The sequence below is a fragment of the Monodon monoceros genome, unplaced genomic scaffold, assembly GCF_005190385.1.
Source record: "Monodon monoceros isolate NGI ecotype Baffin Bay Population unplaced genomic scaffold, NGI_Narwhal_1 Super_Scaffold_2, whole genome shotgun sequence".
Taxonomy (NCBI): Eukaryota; Metazoa; Chordata; class Mammalia; order Artiodactyla; family Monodontidae; genus Monodon; species Monodon monoceros.
The window spans coordinates 82,014,597-82,037,564 of NW_021703776.1; the positions used below are offsets into that span (position 1 = coordinate 82,014,597).

General features: G+C 39.2%; 1 protein-coding gene across 4 annotated transcripts in view; it reads right to left on the reverse strand.

The window, feature by feature from the left end:
- TNPO3 (transportin 3) overlaps positions 1-22,968 on the reverse strand; it is a 113,419-nt gene that overhangs the window by 2,017 nt on the left and 88,434 nt on the right. For all 4 annotated transcript variants that reach the window (XM_029234044.1, XM_029234047.1, XM_029234046.1 and 1 more), the window contains 7 exons: positions 21,638-21,698; positions 20,626-20,766; positions 17,601-17,717; positions 16,643-16,737; positions 15,253-15,409; positions 13,556-13,723; positions 7,817-7,929 (listed from right to left, as the gene is read on the reverse strand). In XM_029234044.1, the coding sequence (XP_029089877.1) occupies positions 7,817-7,929; positions 13,556-13,723; positions 15,253-15,409; positions 16,643-16,737; positions 17,601-17,717; positions 20,626-20,766; positions 21,638-21,698 (852 nt within the window). The remainder of the gene's footprint in view (positions 1-7,816; positions 7,930-13,555; positions 13,724-15,252; positions 15,410-16,642; positions 16,738-17,600; positions 17,718-20,625; positions 20,767-21,637; positions 21,699-22,968) is intronic.

The following is a 22,968-nucleotide window of genomic DNA, read 5'->3' on the forward strand; positions in this document are numbered from 1 at the left end:
GAGCAAGTTACCAATCTGCCTCAGTTTCCTCATCCATTATCTACCCCATGATGTTCTGAAGATTAAATCAATTCCTATATGTAAAGTGCTTAGGATAATAGAACAGTGAATAAAATAGTATTTGACAAATGTAGGCTGCTACAACAAGAAAACTTGGCTATTCCCTGGCAGTCCAGTGGTTAAGACTCTGCGCTTCGGACTTCTCTGGTGGCGCAGTGGTTAAGAATCCGCCTGCCAATGCAGGGGATGTGGGTTCGAGCCCTGGTCCGGGAAGATTCCACATGCTGCGGAGCAACTAAGCCCGTGCACCACAACTACTGAGCCTGCGCGCCACAACAAGAGAAGCCACCACAATGAGAAGCCCGCACACTGCAACAAAGAGTAGCTTCTGCTCGCCACAACTAGAGAAAGCCCGCACACAGCAACAAAGACCCAATGCAGCCATAAATAAATAAATAAAATTAAAAAAAAAAAAAAAAAAAAAGACTCTGTGCTTCCACTGTAAGGGGCACGGGTTCAATCCCTGGTCGGGGAACTAAAATCCCGTGGCCAAAAAATCAAAAAACAACAAAACCTGGTTAAAGTCCTTGACATAAATAAAAGAAAGCCAGAACCCTCAAAGTAAAAAAGCAAGCATATTCACCTAAGGTTGATCATTTTAACTCTATGAGCTGAGCTAACTTAGGTACCCTGGTTTCCTCATTCTTTCCCAAGAGCAGATTTTGTTTATAAAGCCCAGTCCAGAAAGTGAGTCTCAATAAGCGATTTTCTAGTTGAACAGGCTGCTCAAGGTTTCCTCCTGTGGGAGGAGGAGGGAGAGGAGAGAGGAAAGGGTTAAGGCATGAAGAAAGGGAGGAGGAGGAAGCAGGTCTTGGTCCTCAGGCAAGCAATGAGATGCCTAGGTGGCACGAATAGCCCAATATTCATTTGACCCTGTTTTTTCAAAAGGCTTCCTTTATCTAAGATTGTCATCAAGAAACCAGCTGATGCCAGCTTCATTCTTTTTTGTCAGTCTTCATAATAGTTTTTGGTAACTGAACATGAGGCTAAGCTAAAAACAGTGGAAAAGAAAGCACATCCTAATATGCTCACCCTTCTGTGGCCCTCTCTTTGGCTCAGAAAAATTAAGGGAGCACAGCCTATAGCCTAGCATTCAATGTCAGAAGAAAGCTCTCTCTCCTTCTTGTAATGGTTAAAAGTCAGGGAGGGAACCACTAACAGTGATTCAACATAAAAGAAGGTAATAAGAGCTATCTCCTTAAGAGCCTACATCTGGATTTCCCCAGCTATTATAAGGTCTGAAACATCACTAAGAACCTTGATTTAGACTCTAGGACTTGATTCAACAGAGGCTTTCTTCTAGTCTCCCTCCATCCTAAAAATGTAAGGAAAGTAAAGAAGGTCTTCTAGTTTTATTGTAATTCTGCCATTTGCTCTGTGAATTTAACATGCCTCAATAAAAGCATTACATTTCTCTATTTCCGAATCAATACTGACTATAAGGAGGCAGCCTTGGTGAGTGAGCCCGATCACTCCTGCTTCCCAATGTCACGAAGGTGGAAGATGCGTAACCCCAGAGAAGTCACTGTGTGGTGTATTATTATAAGGGACTAAGACGACAGGAAAGAGATAAACTTAGGATAATGCTGGAGACTCAAGATTCTTTTGCTATCTTAATGCCTTACATGTTGTTCAATACTACCCTTCTTCAACCAGAAATCGTGGTTAAATCTGGAAGAGAAATGATAACTCCACTCTTAGCATCTTTCGTAACATGAGAAAAAGTATTGAAACCAAAATTCAAGTACAGGAGAACTGTGGTGAGACATGGTGAAATGAGCGATAGGCCACAATCTCTCGAATCAACTCAGCTTCTGCTCCCAATCCTGTCAGCAACTGCTCTGGTGTCAAGCGCTTCAGCCAAATGTTTAACTTAAGTGTCCCTGGTGATTAAGCCCAAAGAAACAGATTTTTAAACAAACAAACAAACAAACCTCCTTAAAAACTAGAACTATTTTCTGTTTCTGCCTCAGTCCTCCCGGCACTTAATATTTCTGCGTTGTTTTTATATTCATTTACACTTATTTATTTATATTCATTCATTCAAAACTGCCACTATTTTTGTAGGTTCTATTTTCTGGCTTCTAGTCCCACCATCCCAATCCTTCCTATACTTTTTTTAAAAAATTAATTTATTTTTTTCAGTACGCGGGCCTCTCACTGTTGTGGCCTCTCCCGTTGCGGAGCACAGGCTCCGGACGTGCAGGCTCAGCAGCCATGGCTCACGGGCCCAGCCGCTCCGCGGCATGTGGGATCCTCCCAGACTGGGGCACGAACCTGTGTCTCCTGCATCGGCAGGCGGACTCTCAACCACTGAGCCACCGGGGAAGCCCTTTTTTTTAAATTTTAAATAATCCAAGTATAGTTGATTTACAATGCTATGTTAGTAATTTATCCCTCCCTGATCCCTTTCCCCTTTGGTAATCATGTTTGTTCTCTATGTCTGTGAGTCTGTTTCTGTTTTGTAATTAAGTTCATTTGTGTCATTAGACTCCACACATAAGTGATATCATATGGTATTTGTCTTTCTCTTTCTGATTTACTTAGTATGATAATCTCTAGGTCCATCCATGTTGCTGCAAATGGCATTATTTCATTCTTTTTTATGGCTGAGTAGTACCCTATTATGTATATATCACATCTTTATCCATTCATCTTTACATGGACATTTAGGTGGCTTCTGTGTCTTGGCTATTGTAAATAGCGCTCCTATGAACTACTGCACTATTGCATGTATTGGGGTGCATGTATCTTTTCGAATTATAGTTTTCTCCAGATATATGCCCAAGAGCCTTCCACTATACTTTTGAGTAATTTTATGGTCACTAATCCTCAAGCCCCGTAATCCTAGTGGTGCGCTGAGAAGTGCAACCCTTTTCATCTGATGTGCATAATGGAGAGTAACCAAGCTCTAACTAATGACTTCAGCAAGAAGACACCCCCATACTGGCCCATTCTAGTGTCAATGCTCCCCATGCATGTCTTTTTATCTTGAGATCCTCATGCAAGTGATAGTCACAGAATAAATACCAAGACAGGAAAATGGGAAATGATGGCAAAATTTCTTCTAGACATGATTAGTGGTATTTGGAAAGCAAGAATGATATTTCAGAATGAAAAATTCCAGCTTTCTTCAAGTTAGCCAACTAAAAATGCCAGGAAATTAATTAATTACCAGTACCATTTGAGAAACAGGCTTGGACTTGCTGAAATGACACTGAACCAGTTTACCCTCCCTGCTAGGATGGCAAACAAAGTAGCATGTTGAGGCAGGAGTAACAGGACCTTAAAACCGAAAGGGAGACTGAGTCATGCATGGAACAGAAGGTTCAAGGGCAATACACATACCAGAGAAAGAGAATTACTAAGAGGAGCTGAGCAATCTCAAATCCTTTCTCTAGCACCTCAACATTACCTCTTACTTCTGTTCATTTCCCACCATTATGTCACAGCCTACTATAGGAGGAGCTGCAGAACTTGTTTAGCAGTAAAAGATCAAGTAGTCCAGGATGGTAAATACCTTATTGTCCCATATCACAGGACAAAGATCACAGATATTTTTGTTCAAAGCAATACATTATTTGGGTTCATTTTCCTAGCCTCAAGATTTTCCTTACACTATGGAATGTCCATGACTTTTATTTCAGACTTACACTTTGTTTCTACCTGTCATATATTAGCCTGGATAAGGAAATATGAGCTTGGTGGAAACTTATTCCAGAATGTGTGGGAGGTTGCCTTACAGCTGAAGGAGACATGCTCTAGCTAGTTTTGCAAGTATGTAATGACATTCTGGCAGGTTCTTCTCCAAGGAAAAAGTTAACTGATCACCTACTATGTACCAGATCGTCTTTAAATTTCCACTTGGTATTTCACAATAACCCTATGAGAGAGGTATTACTAACCCTATTTTACAGATAAATAAGCTGCAAAGTAACAGTAAGTGGCAAGATTCAAACCTACAGCCTTGACTCTAAGCCCAGTCCTCCTTTGAGGGTTCTCCTCAGGCTCTCATTCGCTCTAATCTGGAGTCAATATGATCCTGCCCTTCTAATGAACAACACTAGATAAAACAGAGCAGAACAGAAGCAGGGAGAAGCAACTGTTATACTTCTTTCCCCTGAGACAGTTTGTAGGTACAATATTACTTCTACTGGGAAGATTCATAGTAAAAAAAGACAAAATAGTTTTTTAAGGTCATCCCAATAAATATATGCCTACCTAGTAGAGGGGAAATCCACTCTTTTGGCAAAATGTGTCATGAAGGCAGTCACATGCTATTTTAAAGTCATGCATGTCACTTGATCTATGGCCCAAAGTCAGTTACTTCCGGGACATGAAGTTAGGCCACTTAGTAAACTACAAAAAAACAGCACTCAAAGATTTGGGATTTTACCATTAACAGAATTATTGGAAACTCTTGGGAATAAGAAAGTAAACCATTTTGGAGAGTGACAAGAAATCAATTCTCAGAAAAAAAGATTAGCATTTAATTTTCTCTCCCTTTTAAAAACTAGGTCTGGGGGCTTCCCTGGTGGCACGGTGTTTGAGAGTCCGCCTGCTGATGCAGGGGACACGGGTTCGTGTCCCAGTCCAGGAGGATCCCATGTGCCGCGGAGCGGCTGGGCCCGTGAGCCATGGTCTCTGAGCCTGCGCGTCCGGAGCCTGTGCTCCGCAACGGGAGAGGCCACAGCAGTATGAGGCCCGCGTACAGCAAAAACAAACAAACAAACAAACAAAAAAACAGAAAACTAGGTCTGGTTTTAATTGTAAAAGCATACCATGCTCATGAAAAAAATGCAAATAGCACAGGTTATGAAATGAAAAGTTCTAGTTATATATCTTTTCAGAAATTTACTATTCATAATAAAGTAGCTTGCATATATATATATCATACATAATAGAATAGCTTTTAAAAGTACAAGTTGGTTCATTTACAACAGCATCAAAAAGAATAAAATACTTAAGCTATAAAATGTTGCTGAAAGAAATTAAAGATACCAATAAACGGAAAAACATCTCATGTTCATGCACTGGAAAGCCTAATATTATTAAAGGTGTCAATACTATACAAAGTGATCAGATTCAATGTAATCCCAATCAAAAATCTCAACGACGGGCTTCCCTGGTGGCGCAGTGGTTGGGAGCCCGCCTGCCGATGCAGGGGACACGGGTTCGTGCCCTGGTCCGGGAGGATCCCACATGCTGCGGAGCAGCTGGGCCCGGAGCTTGTTCTCCGCAGCGGGAGAGGCCACAGCACTGAGAGGCACGCGTACCGCAAAAAAAAAAAAAAAAAAAAAAAAAAAAAATCCCAACGACGTTTTTTTGTGGAAATAGAAAAGTCTACCCTAAAATTCATATGAACACAGTTCTCCCAGTTGTGCTGGTATTCACTGTGGTCATGCAGTTACCTTGGCAACGTGTACATTGCTTTTTTGGCTTTTAATGTATAGTCAGTACTATAAATTTTCTGTTTTGAGTTTTGTAACTTTGTAGTATTTTAGATAATGTCGTGTTTGTACTTTGTTGTGTAGAGTAAAAGGATTGTGTTGAATAAACCTAGGATTAGAGTGAAAAAAAAATTCATATGAAATCTCGAGGGACTGCGAATAGCTAAAATACTCTTGAAAAAGAACAAAGCTGGAGGTCTCAATTTACCAATTTCAAAACTTATTCAAAGCCATAATAATCAAAACAGTACGGGACTGATATAAAGACAGATACACAGACCACTGGGATAGAATAGACAGCCCAGAAATAAATCCCTTACGTATATGGTCAAATGATTTTTCAATAAGGGTACCAAGACCATTCAATGAAAAAAGGACAGTGCAGGGAAAACTGCAAAAGGATGAAGTCAGACCCTTAACATACATCACATACAAAAATTATCTCAAAATGGATCAAAGACATAAATGTAAGACCAAAAGTATAAAACTTTCAGAAGAAAACACAGGGGAAAAGCTTCATGATATTATATTTTGTAATGATTCCTTGAATGTAACACCAAAAGCACAGGCAACAAAAATAAAATAGATATGGAGAAATTAGAACCTTGTGCACCGTTGGTGGGAATGCAAAATGGTATAGCTGCTATGGAAAACAGTATGGTGGTTCCGCAAAAAAAATTAAACATAGAACTGCCATGTAATCCAGCAATTCCACTTCTGGGTATATATCCTAAAGAACTGAAAGTGGGGTCCTGAAGTGACATCTGTACGCTCATGTTCATGGCAGCATTATTCACAATAGCCAAGAGGCAGAATCAACCAAATGTCCATCAAAGGATGAATGGATAAATAAGATAGGATATATACATACAATGGAGTGTTATTCAGCCTTTGAAAGGAAGGAAATTCTGATACCTGCTACAACATGAGTGAACCTTAAGGACATTATGCTAAATCAGTCACAAAAGGACAAAACTGTATGATTTCACTTATATGAGGTATCTAGAATAGTCAAACTTAGAAAGTAGAACGATGGTTGCTAGGGGCTGGAGGGAGGGAGATACGGGGAGTTGCTGTTTGTTAAGTATACTTTCAGTTTTGCAAGACGAAAAGGCTCTGGTGATTAATCCCACATCAATGTGAATGTACTTAACACTACTGAGCAGTTCACTTAAAAGTGGTTTTAAAAAAAAGGTTAAGACAGTAAATTTTGCATGTATTTTATCAAAATTAAAAAACATTTTAAGTGCAAGTTGGGTTATACAAAATTGTTATTTTTTTCCCTTTATATCATATATTTTTCTGTATCATCAAATGCATTTTTTTCCTTCTTCTTCTTTTTCACCATTACCAAGCTCACTGCAACAACTCATTCTTGGACCTATAAATCGTTCCACAATTGTATGAATATAAGCCATTGCCTAAAATTTAGTCAAAATTCTAAAGACTGTACATAGAAAAAGGAATATCAGAGGAAGGTAACACACAGTTACAAAATCCAATTTAAGTTGTTGTCATTAATACTATCAAGGACCATAAAAGTCTCATAACTTCTGATTCAGTGATTGCATTTTAAGGAAAATAATCAAAAGAAGGAAAAGGCTAGACATTCAATATTATCCATAATACTGAAAAAATGAAAATTAATAGAGGCACTATAAGGAAATCAATCAACACCTTATAGCTATAAAACTGTAATTAGGAAGACTATGTAGGTATATTTAAAATGTTTATTATGTTTATAGTAAAAAAAAAAAAAAAACAACCCACACATGTACAACTTAACATTTTAACTAAGCTGTAAGCAAGTGGCTCATGGGCCTAATGCATCCCAGAGAGATGTTTTGGTTGGCCTGAATTAAATTAGAATTTGAATATCTTTAGGCACAGCAAAAATTTCCTAATTCACTGCAGTCCACATCACTCTATAATATTTTACAACCAATGCTTCACCTATTCAGACACCTGTATTCTTGACCCCTGAATACGGATAAGAACTGGGAAGGACTTTAAAAAGATACAGACAGATTTCCTGAAGGGTAGTGGGCTGTTCAACACACTGTTCTTTTGGAAGAACATCAGGATATGTATAATACAATAAAACTGAGGCACACATGTACAGCATGGTGATACTTTCCCCCAGATTGGTTTCCAATGCCAATTTGTGCAATTCAAGGCTAAACAGACACAAAACTTTGAATTTACAAAGACACACCAAAAAATACTCCTGGGTGTATCTATAACTAAGTTGGTATAAAAAACAAAGATATTTTTTCTGCATACCCCCGCTGCTGATCATCACTCACCTAGTGACTTGTTTGTGGAAATCTGTAAGTTGTTTGTGTGTCACTGTGACAGCTCCCACGGTTGTCTCCTTTGGCAAACCTTTCAAGGAATTCTCTAACCATCGACAAAAAGTCTGTACAAAGAATAGGAAAAAGCGTTTTAAAAGAAGGCAGGGCTTACTCAACTGAGATCCTACAGGTGATAACCAAAACCCACAGGTTTTTTCCTTAGTAGCATTAGCTCCCCAAACTTGGAAGCAAGTAAAGGACTTAACAGAAGTACTATTTCTGGCCTTCCAACCCACTGGGGATTGGAACAGCCTACAAAGGCATGCCTAGACTCCCTTCAAGGGGGCAGCAGGCATCATTTCAGACAGAGCCTTTCAACCTTGGAAATGAAGTCGCTTCTGGATAAAGCTATTGTTCTGTTTCTGTCATTAAACTTATGTAGTATTTTAAAAATTAAACAGCCGCCAGAAAACTGTTGAGCTTAGAGATCAAAGGCAATCCAAAGCAAAAGTTCAGGTACCAGAAAGAGCAGGGACAAAAAGTATAGTAAGTAAACATTTTAAAAAGTGCATACACGTAATATGAATCCAGAATCTTAAGGATTTTAAGGTCACTTCTCTCAGCAGGGGTCATAGCCAGTCAGTTCCTTTGTGATACCTGCCTGTTCTGTGGGTTAGAAAATTCTTTTGTTTTTTGCTCACTCTTATTGCTCTTTTCTTCTTTTTCTTTTTTTTTGGCCACACGGCATGCAGGATCTTAGTTCCCTGACTAGGGATGGAACCCATGCCCCTTGCAATGGAAGTGTGGATGGAGTCTTAACCACTGGACCACCAGGGAAGTCCCTCTTGTTGCTCTTTAAAACAATTTACTTACATCTGAGCATAGTCTCTATATCTTTCATGTGTACAAAAACTGAAGAGGAAGGGGAGTGGGAGCAAACTTAAAAATCAAAATTCTAGAGACTTCCTCTGGGTTCTTATTTTCATTTGAATTGTTATTCTTTGAAAAAGCTCTAATTTTTCTTCATGCCTTTCTTAAGTAGGATGTATGCCTTGGTCACAGTTTTCAGTTGTAAAATAACTTTTTTATACCTAAATTTTTTACATTACGTGTTTTCCCATTGTTAATTTATGAACACAATAGACCAGAGCAAAAGTAAATATTCCACTATAAATGCTTAAAAAGTACTGCATAATTCTCCAAGTGTTGCCCCTTCTGAGTAGAAGACAACATTCTACTCCGACAAAAACAAGCAGAGGCAAACAGCATGAATGAACCCTTAACTGACAAAGCTTTGGCATCCAAAACGACCCATGAGTTAACTATAAGTATCCCCCAAAACAAAAACAGTAAGAAACTAAACTATATACTGTCAACTAATATTTGACAAAGGAGATGAGAATACCCAATGTAGAAATGACAGCCTTTTCAATAAATAGTGCTGGGATAATTGCATACTCAAATGTAGAAGAAAGAAACTGGACTCATGCCTTTCACCACTCACAAAAAGTAACTCAAAATGGATTAAAGACTAAATGTAAGACCTGAAACCATGAAACTCCCAGAAGAATACAAAGGCCTAAAGCATTCTGACATGGGTCTTGATAATGATTTTTTGGCCGTGACACCTAAAGCACAACCAGCAAAATAAAAATAAACAAGTGAAACTACATCAATCTAAAAGCTTCTGCACAGCAGAAGAAACCATCAACAAAGTAAAAAGACAACCTAAGGAATGGGAAAAAATATTTGCAAACCATATACCTGATAAGAGGTTAGTATCTAAAATACATAAAGAACCCATACCAGTCTAGCAAAAAGCCAAATAACTCAATTAAAAAATGGGGGCTTCCCTGGTGGCGCAGTGGTTGAGAGTCCGCCTGCTGATGCAGGGGTCACGGGTTCGTGCCCCGGTCCGGGAAGATCCCACATGCCGCAGAGCGGCTGGGCCCGTGAGCCATGGCCACTGAGCCTGCGCGTCCGGAGCCTGTGCTCCGCAACGGGAGAGGCCACAACAGTGAGAGGCCCACGTACCAAAAAAAAAAAAAAATGGGCAAAGGACCTCAATAAACATTTCTCTAAAGAAGAAATACGAAAGGCCAACAGGTACCTGAAAAAAACGCAAATTAAAACTATAAAGAGATATCATCTTAACACCTGTTAGCATGGTCATGATCAAAAAGATAAAGAGATAACAAGTGCTGGCATGGGTATGGAGAAAAGGGAACCCTTGTACACTGTTGGTGGGATTGTAAATTGATACAACCACTATGGAAAACAGTTTGGAGGATCCTCAAAAAATTAAATATATATACCATATGATCCAGCAATTCTACTTCTGGGATATATCCAAGGGAAACAAAAACACTAACTCGAAAAGATATCTACACCCCATGTTCACAGGAGCATTATTTACAGTAGCCAAGACATGGAAACAACCTAACTGTCCATGGATGGATGAATGGATAAAGAAGTTGCAGTATGTGGTACACACAATGGATATTATTATTCAACCATAAAAAACGAAAAAATCCTGGGCTTCCCTGGTGGCGCAGTGGTTAAGAATCCTCCTGCCAATACAGGGGACACCGGTTTGAGCCCTGATGTGGGAAGATCCCACATGCCACAGAGCAACTAAGCCCATGCACCACAACTACTGAGCCTGTGCTTTAGAGCCTGCAGGCCACAACTACTGAGCCCGCGTGCCACAACTACTGAAGCCCGTGAGCCTAGAGACTGCTCCACAACAAGAGAAGCCACTGCAATGAGAAGCCCGCGCACCACAACAAAGAGTAGCCCCCACTCACCGCAGCTAGAGAAAGCCCGCATGCAGCAACGAAGAGCCAACGCAGCCAAATAAATAAATAAATAATAAATTTAAAAAAAAAACAAAAACGAGGAAATCCTACCATTTCTGACAAAATGGATGACCTTAAAGGCATTATGGTAAGCAAAATAAGTTAGAGAAAGACAAACACTGTATGATCTCACTTATATGTGGAATCTAGAAAAACAAAACAAAACTCATAGAAAAAGAAATCAGACTTGTGGTTACCATAGGCAAAAAGTGGGGGGAGAGAAACTGGAGGCAGTGGTCAAAAGGCCAAACTTCCAGTTATAAGATAAATAAGAACTAGTTAAGTAAGTAAATCCTATGAGTTTTCAACAGGAGAATTTTTTTTTCCTTTTTTCCTTCTTTTCTTCTTATTGTGTCCATAGGAGAAGGTGAATGTTAGCTGAACCTACGGTGGTAACCATTTCACAATATATGTAAATCAAACCATTATGCTATATGCCTTAAACTTACACACTGATATAGATCAATTATTTCTCAAAATATTCAAATCAAGAGACAAAGCTGGTACGCCATCTTCTACTGAAGAATCTGTGTTGAACTTTGAAAATGTATGATTGAGAATGTGCTCAAGAATGTTAATTTTCTTCAGACTTATATCCTTAGTTACGATTTCAATCAGTTTACAGCATACAGACAACCTAAATTTATGTAAGAGTTCCTTTACAAAAACTCAGTTTTAAGTTGGTGTTTATAGAAAACCACTTTTTAAAAAAATTTTTTATTTTACATCAGAGTATAGTTGATTAACAATGTTGTGTTAGTTTCAGGTGTACAGCAAAGTGATTCAGTTACACATATACATGTATCTATTCTTTTTCAAATTCTTTTCCAATTTAGGTTATTACAGAATATTGAGTAGAGTTCCCTGTGCTACACAGTAGGTCCTTGTTGGTTATCTATTTTAACAATCACTTTAAAATAATTTAGCAATTCAGTGGGTACACAGTAAATTTAAGAGCACAGGGCTACTTGGTTTCTGTTCCTGCCCCAAATTGCTGCTCTCATTTTCTTCTTTAGTCCTTACCTGTATGCTTACAAATCCAAAATTTTTTGTAAGGTTAAATGTACATAATAAGTTTTTTGTTACCTGGAAACCAAGTATATTTATTTAAAAGTAAGAGTATGGAAATTTTATTTCTCTTATCAATAATGTTTGGAATAAACTTGTTGGTCCCCAGGGGTTCACAGAATACTTTTTAGAAAAACAAAAACTACTACTGTATTAGATTGAAATGGAAAAGGTGTCGTGAACAGCCAGCAAGGGAACTACAGGTACTATTCATTCCTGAAGCACTTGAGCTAATGGAAGAACTGCAGAGCTATTTGATGAAACCAAAGCCACACAGGAGCTTCACAGAGTTTGATGAGTAAGAATTAAGGTTCATGGAGGGGACTTCCCTGGTGGTGCTATGGTTAAGACTCCGCACTCCCAATGCAGGGGGCCCAGGTTCCATCCCTGGTCAGGGAACTAGATCCCACATGCATACCACAACCAAGAGTTTGCATGCTGCAACTAAGGAGCCCGTCTGCCACAACTAAGACCCGGAGAAACCAAATAAATAATTAAAAAAAAAAAAAGTTAAGGGGCTGTTTCTGAAGTAGAAACCTAGAGAAAATGTTAGAAATCCATTACACATCTACCATCTACCCTACATGTGATTGTGTTTCATTTGAGTGAGCTAACGATAAAGTAATGCATATGCCTAAGACAATTTACACTAATCATTGAATTTTGGAGATGAACACACAAATCCAAGGCTAGGCAGAACTTTTGGCTCAGTAACATTAGGGTCTGAGAGTGAAAGTGTACTCTTTTTTTGTGAAACTGCTGAAATTGAAGCTAAGAACTGCAATCAGTGATATAAAATAGGAGATAACATTAAGATGTACATGGACTTAAAAGTTATAAGATACTTATGTATCTGGATTTCTGTGGTTCAATCAAGTCAGCTCACGTTAGGTCCAACTGTGTACTTTCCTGAACTGCTTTTATATTAATATTACAAATTATAAACCTCATTAAAAAAAATAATTTACAGGCTATACACTGTATGTTACCATTATGCTCAAAACTTTCATGCAGTACACACAACCTGATTTATAATCATGTGGTCCAGTACTAAAATTAGTTGGACATTACTGGATAGCCTAAAAAAAACTTGCATGCTCAGGTGATAAAGAACCTGGTTCAAGAACTGAAACAGGATATAAATAAATCCAAAGGGGAAACAAATCCAGCTATAGATTGTAGGCTAGTTTTATATGCATATGCCTCCAAATGCTCTGGCTAGATTTATTACCAAGGAACCATATAGTGCTATTTAAGGAACGTGAAATGAATTAACACTTCTTTTTTTTTTTTTTTCGGTACGTGGGCCTCTCACTGTTGTGGCCTCTCCCATTGTGGAGCACAGGCTCCAGACGTGCAGGCTCAGCGGCCATGGCTCACAGGCCCAGCCGCTCCGTGGCATGTGGGATCTTCCCAGACCAGGGCACGAACGCGTGTCCCCTGCATTGGCAGGCGGACTCTCAACCACTGCGCCACCAGGGAAGCCCGAATTAACACTTGTTGAATAACCTGTAATATGGGCATCTCTCACAAGTGAACAAATTTCCCACTGGCCAGCCACATAGCTGAATTCAATGCTTAGTATTCACTTTCGGTAATAAATAAACCCTATGACAGTGACACAAACATATTTTCAAGAACCCTTCTATAGACCCCTTCATTTAACAATTAAACTTAGCAATATACCTAAATCAGGTTCCACGAACATACAACAGGACTGGTTTCAAAGTTATAGTCAGCCTCTCAAGGAACTGTTTAGGACTTGTTAGGGTTAGGGACTAACCCTAACCCTAACCCTTTAAAAAGATTATGAAAACAATCTTACCGGTCTGTCAACCTGCATGATCTCCCAGAGCACTTCGGCCACATCTGGTAGGGTGTATGGGGGGAGACAGAAGCAGCACGTGTGAAGCAACTGGCTTACAAGTTGCTGTCCAAGCTGGTTCATCACCTGTCCAATCAGTTCTTTCCGTAATTCAAAGTCTTCTTCATGCTGTAAGAAAACAGGAACAGGAAAATTCTAATTTCAACTTTCCAAAGAGCAAGTACTCTTTCCCCTTTAGTCTAGTAATCTCTCTTTCCCAGGGAAGAAAGTATATATAACAGCTGGATTCACAAGGTCCACTAAATGTTCTGTCACCAGGAAGAAAATATTAAGAGTTTAGTTTCAAGGAAATGGGCATGGGCTTCAGCTGAGATTAACCTTAACCCTTAGGTTTTTTTAAGTTTTTTTTTTTTTAAATAAATTTATTTATTTTATTTTTGGCTGCATTGGGTCTTCATTGCTGCATGCGGGCTTTCTCTGGTTGCACAGCGACCGGGGGCTTCTCTTTGTTGTGGTGTGCGGGCTTCTCATTGCGGTGGCTTCTCTTGTTGTGGAGCACGGGCTCTAGGCGCGCAAGCCTCAGTAGTTGTGGCACTCGGGCTCTAGAGCGAAGCCTCAGTAGTTGTGGCGCACGAGCTTACTTGCTCCGCGGCATGTGGGATCTTCCCGGACCAGGGCTCGAACCCGTGTCCCCTGCATTGGCAGGCGGATTCTTAACCACTGCGCCACCAGGAAAGCCCAACCCTTAGGTTTTTCATGAATAGAACACAGAAGAGAAACAATGGTTAGAGATTAAGGGTAGCAATTTTCTTAACCTTTTTTTTTCTGTTAAAAAATAATTTAAAGTATCTGTATTTCCTTTTTTAAAAAGCGACTGGAAAAAAGAAGACTTCTATCAGATATCTAATCTCTATCGAAAAAAATCTTACTTATTTTCTTCCTTCTTAGTCTTTGAATACACATATTTCTAATATGTTGAAAAAAAAAAAACTTTTACAGTGCCTTTCACTTCTAGTTTTCTTCTTTTCCCTCTCTCTTTTTACTGTCAAAATTCTTCAGTAATTAGCCTAGTCACATACTTAATTCTTCACTGATCTCCCTTACCTTCAATTCTACTCCACATCTAGTCAAACCTACCTTTGAACATTTTGTGAACCACTTTACTACTCCAGCCAAAAAGGTCTCTTAAGTGTCTACTAGTATACTTAGTACTATCCTGACTTTCTCTGATTATGATTTATACCCCAGTTAGGTTTTCCTCCCCTCTCCAATCCATCCAAATGGCTCCACTGAGGTCCTTCCTCTTCCAGAAAGTTATCCCAACCTACTTCTTTCCAAAGAGTTTTCCCTCCTCTGATCTCATAGCAATCATGACTTTTATCACTTATCTGACAATCAAATACTGCCTTGTTGCTGTTGTTTAATTCTTTATAACTGTATCTGCTTCTCTCTTCAATTAGACACCAAATGGCTTGGAAGCAGAGATAATTTCAGACTACTTGATACAGCTTACAACACTTAGTACAGGCTGTCTTAAATCTATTAGTTGATATTTTGGTTACTGAATGATCCACTATGGAATATGCCTACCAACACAGATCAAATAAGGAGATGCTGGTTTTCCCCTAAGGAATGAGAAAGAGATATGAGAAAACAATTGAGCTACAAAGTAGAAAGACTACATTGTTCATACTTACATCATTGGCTACCCCTGTGTGGATGAGGTCTCGTAGGAACCTCATGACACTACAGTTGGCATCCCGGTGGTCCAGGGTAGTAGAGGCAATGGCCCATTGTAAGATAGGGATGACAACCTGGCTCCTCAGCAAGGTAACAGGGCTACGCTGAATAAACCTGGTGTGGAAAGACAAGCTAGATATAAATGACAGGATTAGGCTATAAAAGCAGCCAGTGTGAAAGGCAAAACTATGGAGACAGGAAAAAGATCAGTGATTGTTAGGGATTGAGGGAGTGGAGGGTAAGAGGATGAATAGGTGAAGCACACAGGAGTTTTAGGGTCGTAAAACTATTCTGTATGATACTATAATGGTGGATATATGTCATTATGTCATTACACATTTGTCCAAACCCATAGAAAGAACACCACCAAGACAGAACCCTAATGTAAACTATGGACTTTAACAATGACATGTCAATGGAGGTTCATCAATTCTAACAAATGGATCACTCTGGTGGGGGATGTTGATAGTAAGGGAGGCTGTGGGGAAGGAGGGGGGAAGCTAGGGGTATATGGGAACTCTATACTTCCCACTCAGTTTTCTCAGATCCTCTAATGTTTACAGAGAATCTCCAAGAAAAAGATAAAACATTGTTCCAAATTTATTTTACCAGGCAACCATTTGTGCAAAGAGCATCTCTAGAGATTGATTTTTCAAGGAACACACTGGGAAAACAGGTTGACAACCCACCAAACAATTCTCTCATGCCAACACACATACACACACACACAAAAAAGAAGGGTTTTCTGACTTGTCCAAAAATTAACAAAAAAACCAGTGTTCATTACTAACTGATCTGGTTCAAATTCCTGAGCTAAGGACTAAGAATGAATACAAATGTCAGTGTCACTAGTAAAAGGAATTTAAGCAACAAGTGGGGTGGCTGGCTAGGGGTAGAGGTGGGAAGTACATACCAGATAACTTCTAAGGCACCTTAAAAGCCTAAGGATTTTTTATTCTGAGATATGATTATATCTAAAGGATGCTAAACTTCTCAAGGAAAAAGTTTAAGTAAAGCATGACATCATAGTACCATAAAATGTTAAAACTACATGGGATTCTACAGACTATCTAGTCAAATATTCTTGCAAAGCTCATTTTTATTGCCTTGGGCATGTTCCCTCCTTCATGCAAGGAAATCAGTTATTTTCCCCTGTTCTCATCCAACTCTTCTTCATTTATGGGAATATTCTGGTTCACGATTTAACTTTGGGTTATGAACCATTAATCTACCTACTCCTCTTACCTCATTTCACAGAGAAGGAAACAGTTAACTGTTAGGTGACAAGATCAAGCAGTGATGAGGATGAGCAATAAAAAAAAAGGGTTGCTCTTCAGAAGGACTGACCTGGTGGCTAGCCTGAATAGGTCGTCCACAGTGTCAGGGTGATTCTGGAGCCCATTCTGCTGTTCTAAGAGCTGAAAGGTGGGCATGCACAGTGCCTAGAAAAGAAGTGATTTTAAAACAAATGCTTGTAAATTAATGCCATGGGATTCAGACTTGCTAAATATCATAACATATACAAAGAGAACAAAGAGGGGAAGCACAGATAAGAAAAGAAAAAGACTTTGATGAGAGATCAACAAAGGGAAGATATAAATCTTTCTCAGTTGACAAAAACAGTCTTCACATATGAAGTCCACATTTCAGAAAGGGTTGAGGGTACAGATTTCTGTTGATGAAACTGGGTAGATGTCACCTCAAATTTTTAGAAGTTTCTGAAACTGAAGACTGTGCTTATGTACTAGATATGATCTGGTCCACTAAGGGAGTAGTTGATGTTTTAATAATAATAGCTATGAAATGTCAATTTTAAAGGGAAAGACATCTTGGGAAAAGGAGCATTATGATTTAACTCCCTAATATATTTCCCCGCCCTGTGAATAGGAGAGGGTAAAAGCAGTATATCAGGAGACTTTTCCAATGCCTGCTATTTACCCTAAGACCATCCCTCCTAAGTAAACTAGTTCATTGGCTGTTCCAGGCAAGAAATTAAAAACAGAAACATGCTTGAGCTTAGAGATCCTTTATTTTAAATCTACTTGCCCACCTTCCCACCCTCCAAAAAAATCCTACCTCTGGATAGCATAAATCAGACAGTAATAACTGTAATGACCAGTACATTTGTGTGGTCAGTCTCTCTCTCCTTCTCCCAAGCAGGCCTGTCCAGAGAACAACTAGGAAGTTCTACCTCCCTATTATTAGGACAACATCATGCCTGGGAAGGAAATATGAAGAAGCAACAGAATTAAAGACATGGTGAAGAACACACTGCTAGGCCTTTAGACCCTCCAAGAAAACATACCTGGAGCATGTCTAGTAGTCCCTGCCGACAGCCCTCTTCCATGCCATACTCATCCACAAGGATACTACCAAGGTACAGGAAACAGGAATGCTGATGTACGTGGTAAACATTCACCATCTGCCAAGGGAAAATCCAATTAGTTCAATTCTTTACCCCTCAAAAAGTATCAGCTTAGGACTTCCCTGGCGGCGCAGTGGTTAAGAATCCACGTGCCAGTGCAGGGGGCACGGGTTCGAGCCCTGGTCTGGGAAGATCCCACATACTGCGGAGCAATTAAGCCCGTGCGCCACAACTACTGAGCCTGTGCTCTGGAGCCCGCGAGCTACAACTACTGAAGCCCGCGTGCCTAGAGCCTGTGCTCCACAACAAGAGAAGCCACTGCAATGAGAAGCCTGCGCACTGCAACGAAGAGTGGCCCCCGCTCGCCACAAGTAGAGAAAGCCCACGTGCGGCAATGAAGGCCCAACGTAGCCAAAAATAAATATTAATTAATTAATTATTTTAAAAAAGTATCAGCTTAGGTAGCTGTCTGGAGGAAGAAATTCTGAGATAGACTGGTCTCTTCTCTTTAAGACAACGTACTAAAGCTTGTTGGCAACATTTTCTAAAACATAGGGCTCAATTCCTCAATTATTTTCAAGTACTCTATTTAGAATTCTTTCAAGACTTTGACCTTTTTTTATCTTTCCAAAACAATGTTGTAGGAGAGTTGTATAATATTTACTTCAAGCTGGAACCATTAAGGAGTTATTATCCAAGGCTTGTGTAATATTTACAAAACCCTAACAATATACCTTAATTTTCCAACCTACAAGTTGCTCTTATTTGCATCAAAGATAATTCTTTTTTTAAAAAACAACCACAGCAGGAACAAAATATCCAATGCCCCTCATATTAGAGGAGAATCTGAAAGCATTGTTGTTGTTGTTTTTTTTGGTGGTACGCGGGCCTCTCACTGTTGTGGCCTCTCCCGCTGTGGAGCACAGGCTCCGGGACGCGCAGGCTCAGCGGCCGTGGCTCACGGGCCCAGCCACTCCGCAGCATGTGGGATCTTCCCGGACTGGGGCACGAACTCGTGTCCCCTGCATCGGTAGGCAGACTTTCAACCACTGCGCCACCAGGAAAGCCCTGAAAGCATTGTTTAAATTGGCTTCTAAACCCCTCTATCTAATCATTTGAGTAAAAACAGCGTTTCCAATCAAGATATCTGAATCTCTACAGAATAAAAATTTTAATACAATATAAATATTTAAATTAAATTATTTGTTTAGGATTTTTACCCTACTATCCTCCAAAAATTAAGAGGCCACCGTACATTCATCTATTTAAAATGCCATCACATGAGAATTCCCTGGCAGTCCAGTGGTTAGGACTTTCACTGCCATGCATCCAGGGTTCAATCCCCGGTCGGGAAACTAAGATCCCACAAGCTGCATGGTACAGCAAAAGAGGGAAAAAAAGCCCATGCAACATGTATGTATACATCTTATTACATAAATTCAATTCTTTGAGCTTGGTGGGAGCGGAAGGGCAGAGTAACTGGCACTTATCAGCATATACCATGAAAAGAACACGAGATGGGAGCTATGAATCTGTTCAGTGTTGTATACTCAAAACTATATGCTGTACTTAACGAACGATATAAGTTACGGGTTGGCAAACTTTTTCTTAAAGGGCCAGATGGTAAAAGTTTTAGGCTCTGCCGGCCTTACAATCTTTTGACTACTTAACTTTTCCCTGTAGCACAAAAATGGCCAATAAGCAATAATTAGATGAATAAGCATGACTATCTCTCAGTAAAACTTTATTTACAAAAACACGTGGCAGGCCCACTGGCTGTAGTTTACTGACCTCGAATTTATGGGATTTTTGTCACATAAGATGCTACCCTATGCTACTGGAATAAATGAATAACATAAAAGTCATGAAGGTATCCTCCAATAGCAAAGGGGAGTTAAATCACATTGTATTGGACCCAGAATGTATTGCACTGAAGGGGACACTTGACCAGAGGTGGACACAGCCTAAATGCAAACATATACTGTTGTACTCAGGGTACAGTAAATGCAGAAAATCACTAAAAATTAAAATTCTGTTAAAATATTTACCTGTACAAACTTTAATCAAATCTACAATTTAAGGAGGCATGGTTATGTAAGTGCCAACTGACATTGCAACAGCATGATCCTGGCTCTGGGTAAGAGCTTCCTTAAGAGTGAGGCAGAACTTGAGGGGGCACTCACTGTCAGAGTCAGCCTGATAGATACTCTGCTCAGGTGGAGAAGGGTCACTTCACGTTGGCTGGGTGGGGTCTAGCCTGAAGCCCTGTGGTAGTTCTCCTCACAGCATGAGTGCAAAATCTGAGAAGGTACTTGCTCAGAGTCACACTTTGCCTCACCTCCGTCAATTTTGTGCCCATGGCACCTCACTTGCCTAAATCTAGCTCCGGCCCTACTGTAAGGTTAACACCAACATAAATTACTTAGTGAATTAAGTCACTAGTCATAAGTGTCTCATACAGAATATTCTAGACATGAATATGATCTCAGAGAGCCATGTACAGTGAGGCACACCATCATAATTACATACCAATCTTGGTGACTGAAAGAGTCAAATTTATTTCTTGACAAATAAGAGACTTATGTAAATAACTAACTACAGTGAAGAAAGAAGAACATCTCTTTGGGTCAGAAATAGCAAAGTTTGACTTGCCACATTTTTAAAAAGGAAATTAATATAAAATGCTTAACATGGGTATATAAGAGCTGAGCATTAAAGTCATTCCCATTTCTGAATTCCACACTGAAATGTGCTGCTATTTAGACTATCACTATACAGAACAGATTACAGGCTATTTGCCTAATAAATAACATACCACAGGCACTACTTATCTCTTTCAAATATATTTTAGTTTGTATTTAAGAAATACAAAAATGTTTCATTTCATCAGCAGAGTTTTTGTTCTAAGAGGCTCCTATTTCAAAATTCCGTATACTGTACATTTTCCCTCTTGTAGAGAACTCACCTGTGTGACTAGTGGCTGCAGCAGGGCTGCAGACCCTTTGCCTACACAGCGAACAGCAAAACGGAGGCATCTGCAACAACGTTCTACAATCCGATTATCAGCCCGGTGCTTATTTAGAGTCTCAGATAAAACTGGCCATATCTGAGTCAAAAGTGAAAAGAGCACAGAAAGAAAATGAACAACTAAGTGCTGAAAACAATGCTCCCAAGTTGGTAACAACTTATTTGGCTTTTAAATAATTTGGAAAAATCTTTCTTTATAGGAACACACATGGCCTGATTCTGGTCAGTGGGTGTGTGTATATGTGCTGAGGTTCAATACACTACCCATCACTGAAACAACCACTTCTTAACGGAAGCACAATGACTCTTTACAACACAAGAGGAGCATGTCTAACTTTACGAAAAGACAAAGATACATATTTTCCTAAATTCTAGACTTCCTGATTTAGGATGGGAAGAAGCAGAATGAATTATAGAGGAAGAGATATTTAAAGACAGTTCCAAGAGGTTGGAAGACCTTGAACAAAAGGACTAGAGCTAAGGAAATGGCAAGATTTGATACCACTGAACACTTAAGGATATTTGGTGTTTCCCCCCTGAAGTCTGAAAAGCACTTCTCAAAACATGCCCTCTGATCCTCACATTACCCTCATTTTTTAAAAAAGTACAAAGGAAATACATTATCAAAGAGGAAACTAACTATGATGGTTAACTGGCTTTGTCAAAAACATTTTGCCGGTAATGATCATGCCTCCCAGCAACAATAAGATTCACACAGTTAATCTCTCCCTACTTTGGCCTTTCAGTGCATTTCCCCACAGCCTGTTTTCTTACCACATCTAAAATCAAAAATATTTATTTGGATGGTTCTGTTCCTCTTTTCACTGATATTTAAAGCATATCAACAAATTGAATCTTCCTGTGAACCTAGAAGACAGTACCTTCTCACTTTAGTTACCCAGAGCCTTATAAGGAAAAAGGAAGATCCACAGGCATACATTAGCACTTACTTCCTGTATGACTTTTTGGCACGGATGAGTCTGTCCATTTTCCACAATGGGATTGGTGTGTCTGGGGAAAGACAATGGCCCAAATTAGCGAAAGAAGAGCAATTTCATCAAGGACCCAGGGCCCTAATCCCTGCTAGTTTACTTAGTATCATTCTCACCAATTAAAGAAAACCAGAGTATTTTTAAGAATCAATACCTTTTCCTCCCACTCTGTTCAAACACAAGCACAGTTTAAATCATCCCATCAATTTTTTCTCACCTTTAAGCCTCTTCTACTGTAACATGTAAATTCAATCCAACTCTGCTACATGGGCTGTGGGTGTGGGGCACTACAACTATCCTTTCCATCTTTTTTCCCTTTATAAACCTGAATATGTAGTTTCTTCCAAACTAATAAATATATTCAGATTGTCTAAATCCACTATGAGAAACCAAGTACTGCTTCATTCCCAGCATTAAAAGGCAAAAGCATTAGGAACCCTGGTCTACCAAAGACGTTTCTCATGGTTCTAGTCTAAATCCAATGATACACAACATGGGCCCACCCACAGTACATCCAATCCAACTATTTGTCTAGTTCTAGAATCCACTAATTTGAAGGAAAGCAGGGGGAAAAAAAAAAAACCCACTACGATTAGCTACCTACCTCTTTAAAGGAACAAAATTCTTTAATTTTAAAAAGCTCAATAGCAACTCAATAAAAATCTAATTTTTAAAAAATCAGGGCATGTCCACCTTTTGCAGATTTTCTTTCATTTATTGTGAAATAGGAGTTATTGTTAATAGGCTCTCAGAATGGTATGCAACAGGGCTCCCCTAATTATATAAGGAAAGCATTATACCAACTCAGGAAAAGATACGTGTAGATAAGAACAAGCTAAAAAAAAAAAAAAAAAAAAAGAACAAGCTAAAACAAACACCTCAGTTTTAATTTCTTCCACATAGGTTTTTATGCAACTATTAATTGATATTCCAGTTATACCTACAGGACTCGCAAATTATATTATGTAACTAAGAAAGGATCACTCTTTGAACACTGTCACTCTAATGCAGTTTTAATCATTACGCTCCTCTTGACTTCAAAGAAAGTTTAATTTCACCTGGTTATTGAAGAGGCTTCATTATTTTTATTTTTTTGCACCCATACACTATATAGCAATGACTCTGACAGTGTAGTCCTTGGAATAAAAAGCAATAGCATCTGGGAACTTATTAGAAATGTAAATTCTTGGGTCCTATCCAAGATCCAATCCATCAGACACTCTGGGAATGGGACCCAGCAATCTGTTGCCTTGGTAATTTAAGTACTACAGGCAACTTTGATGCATGTT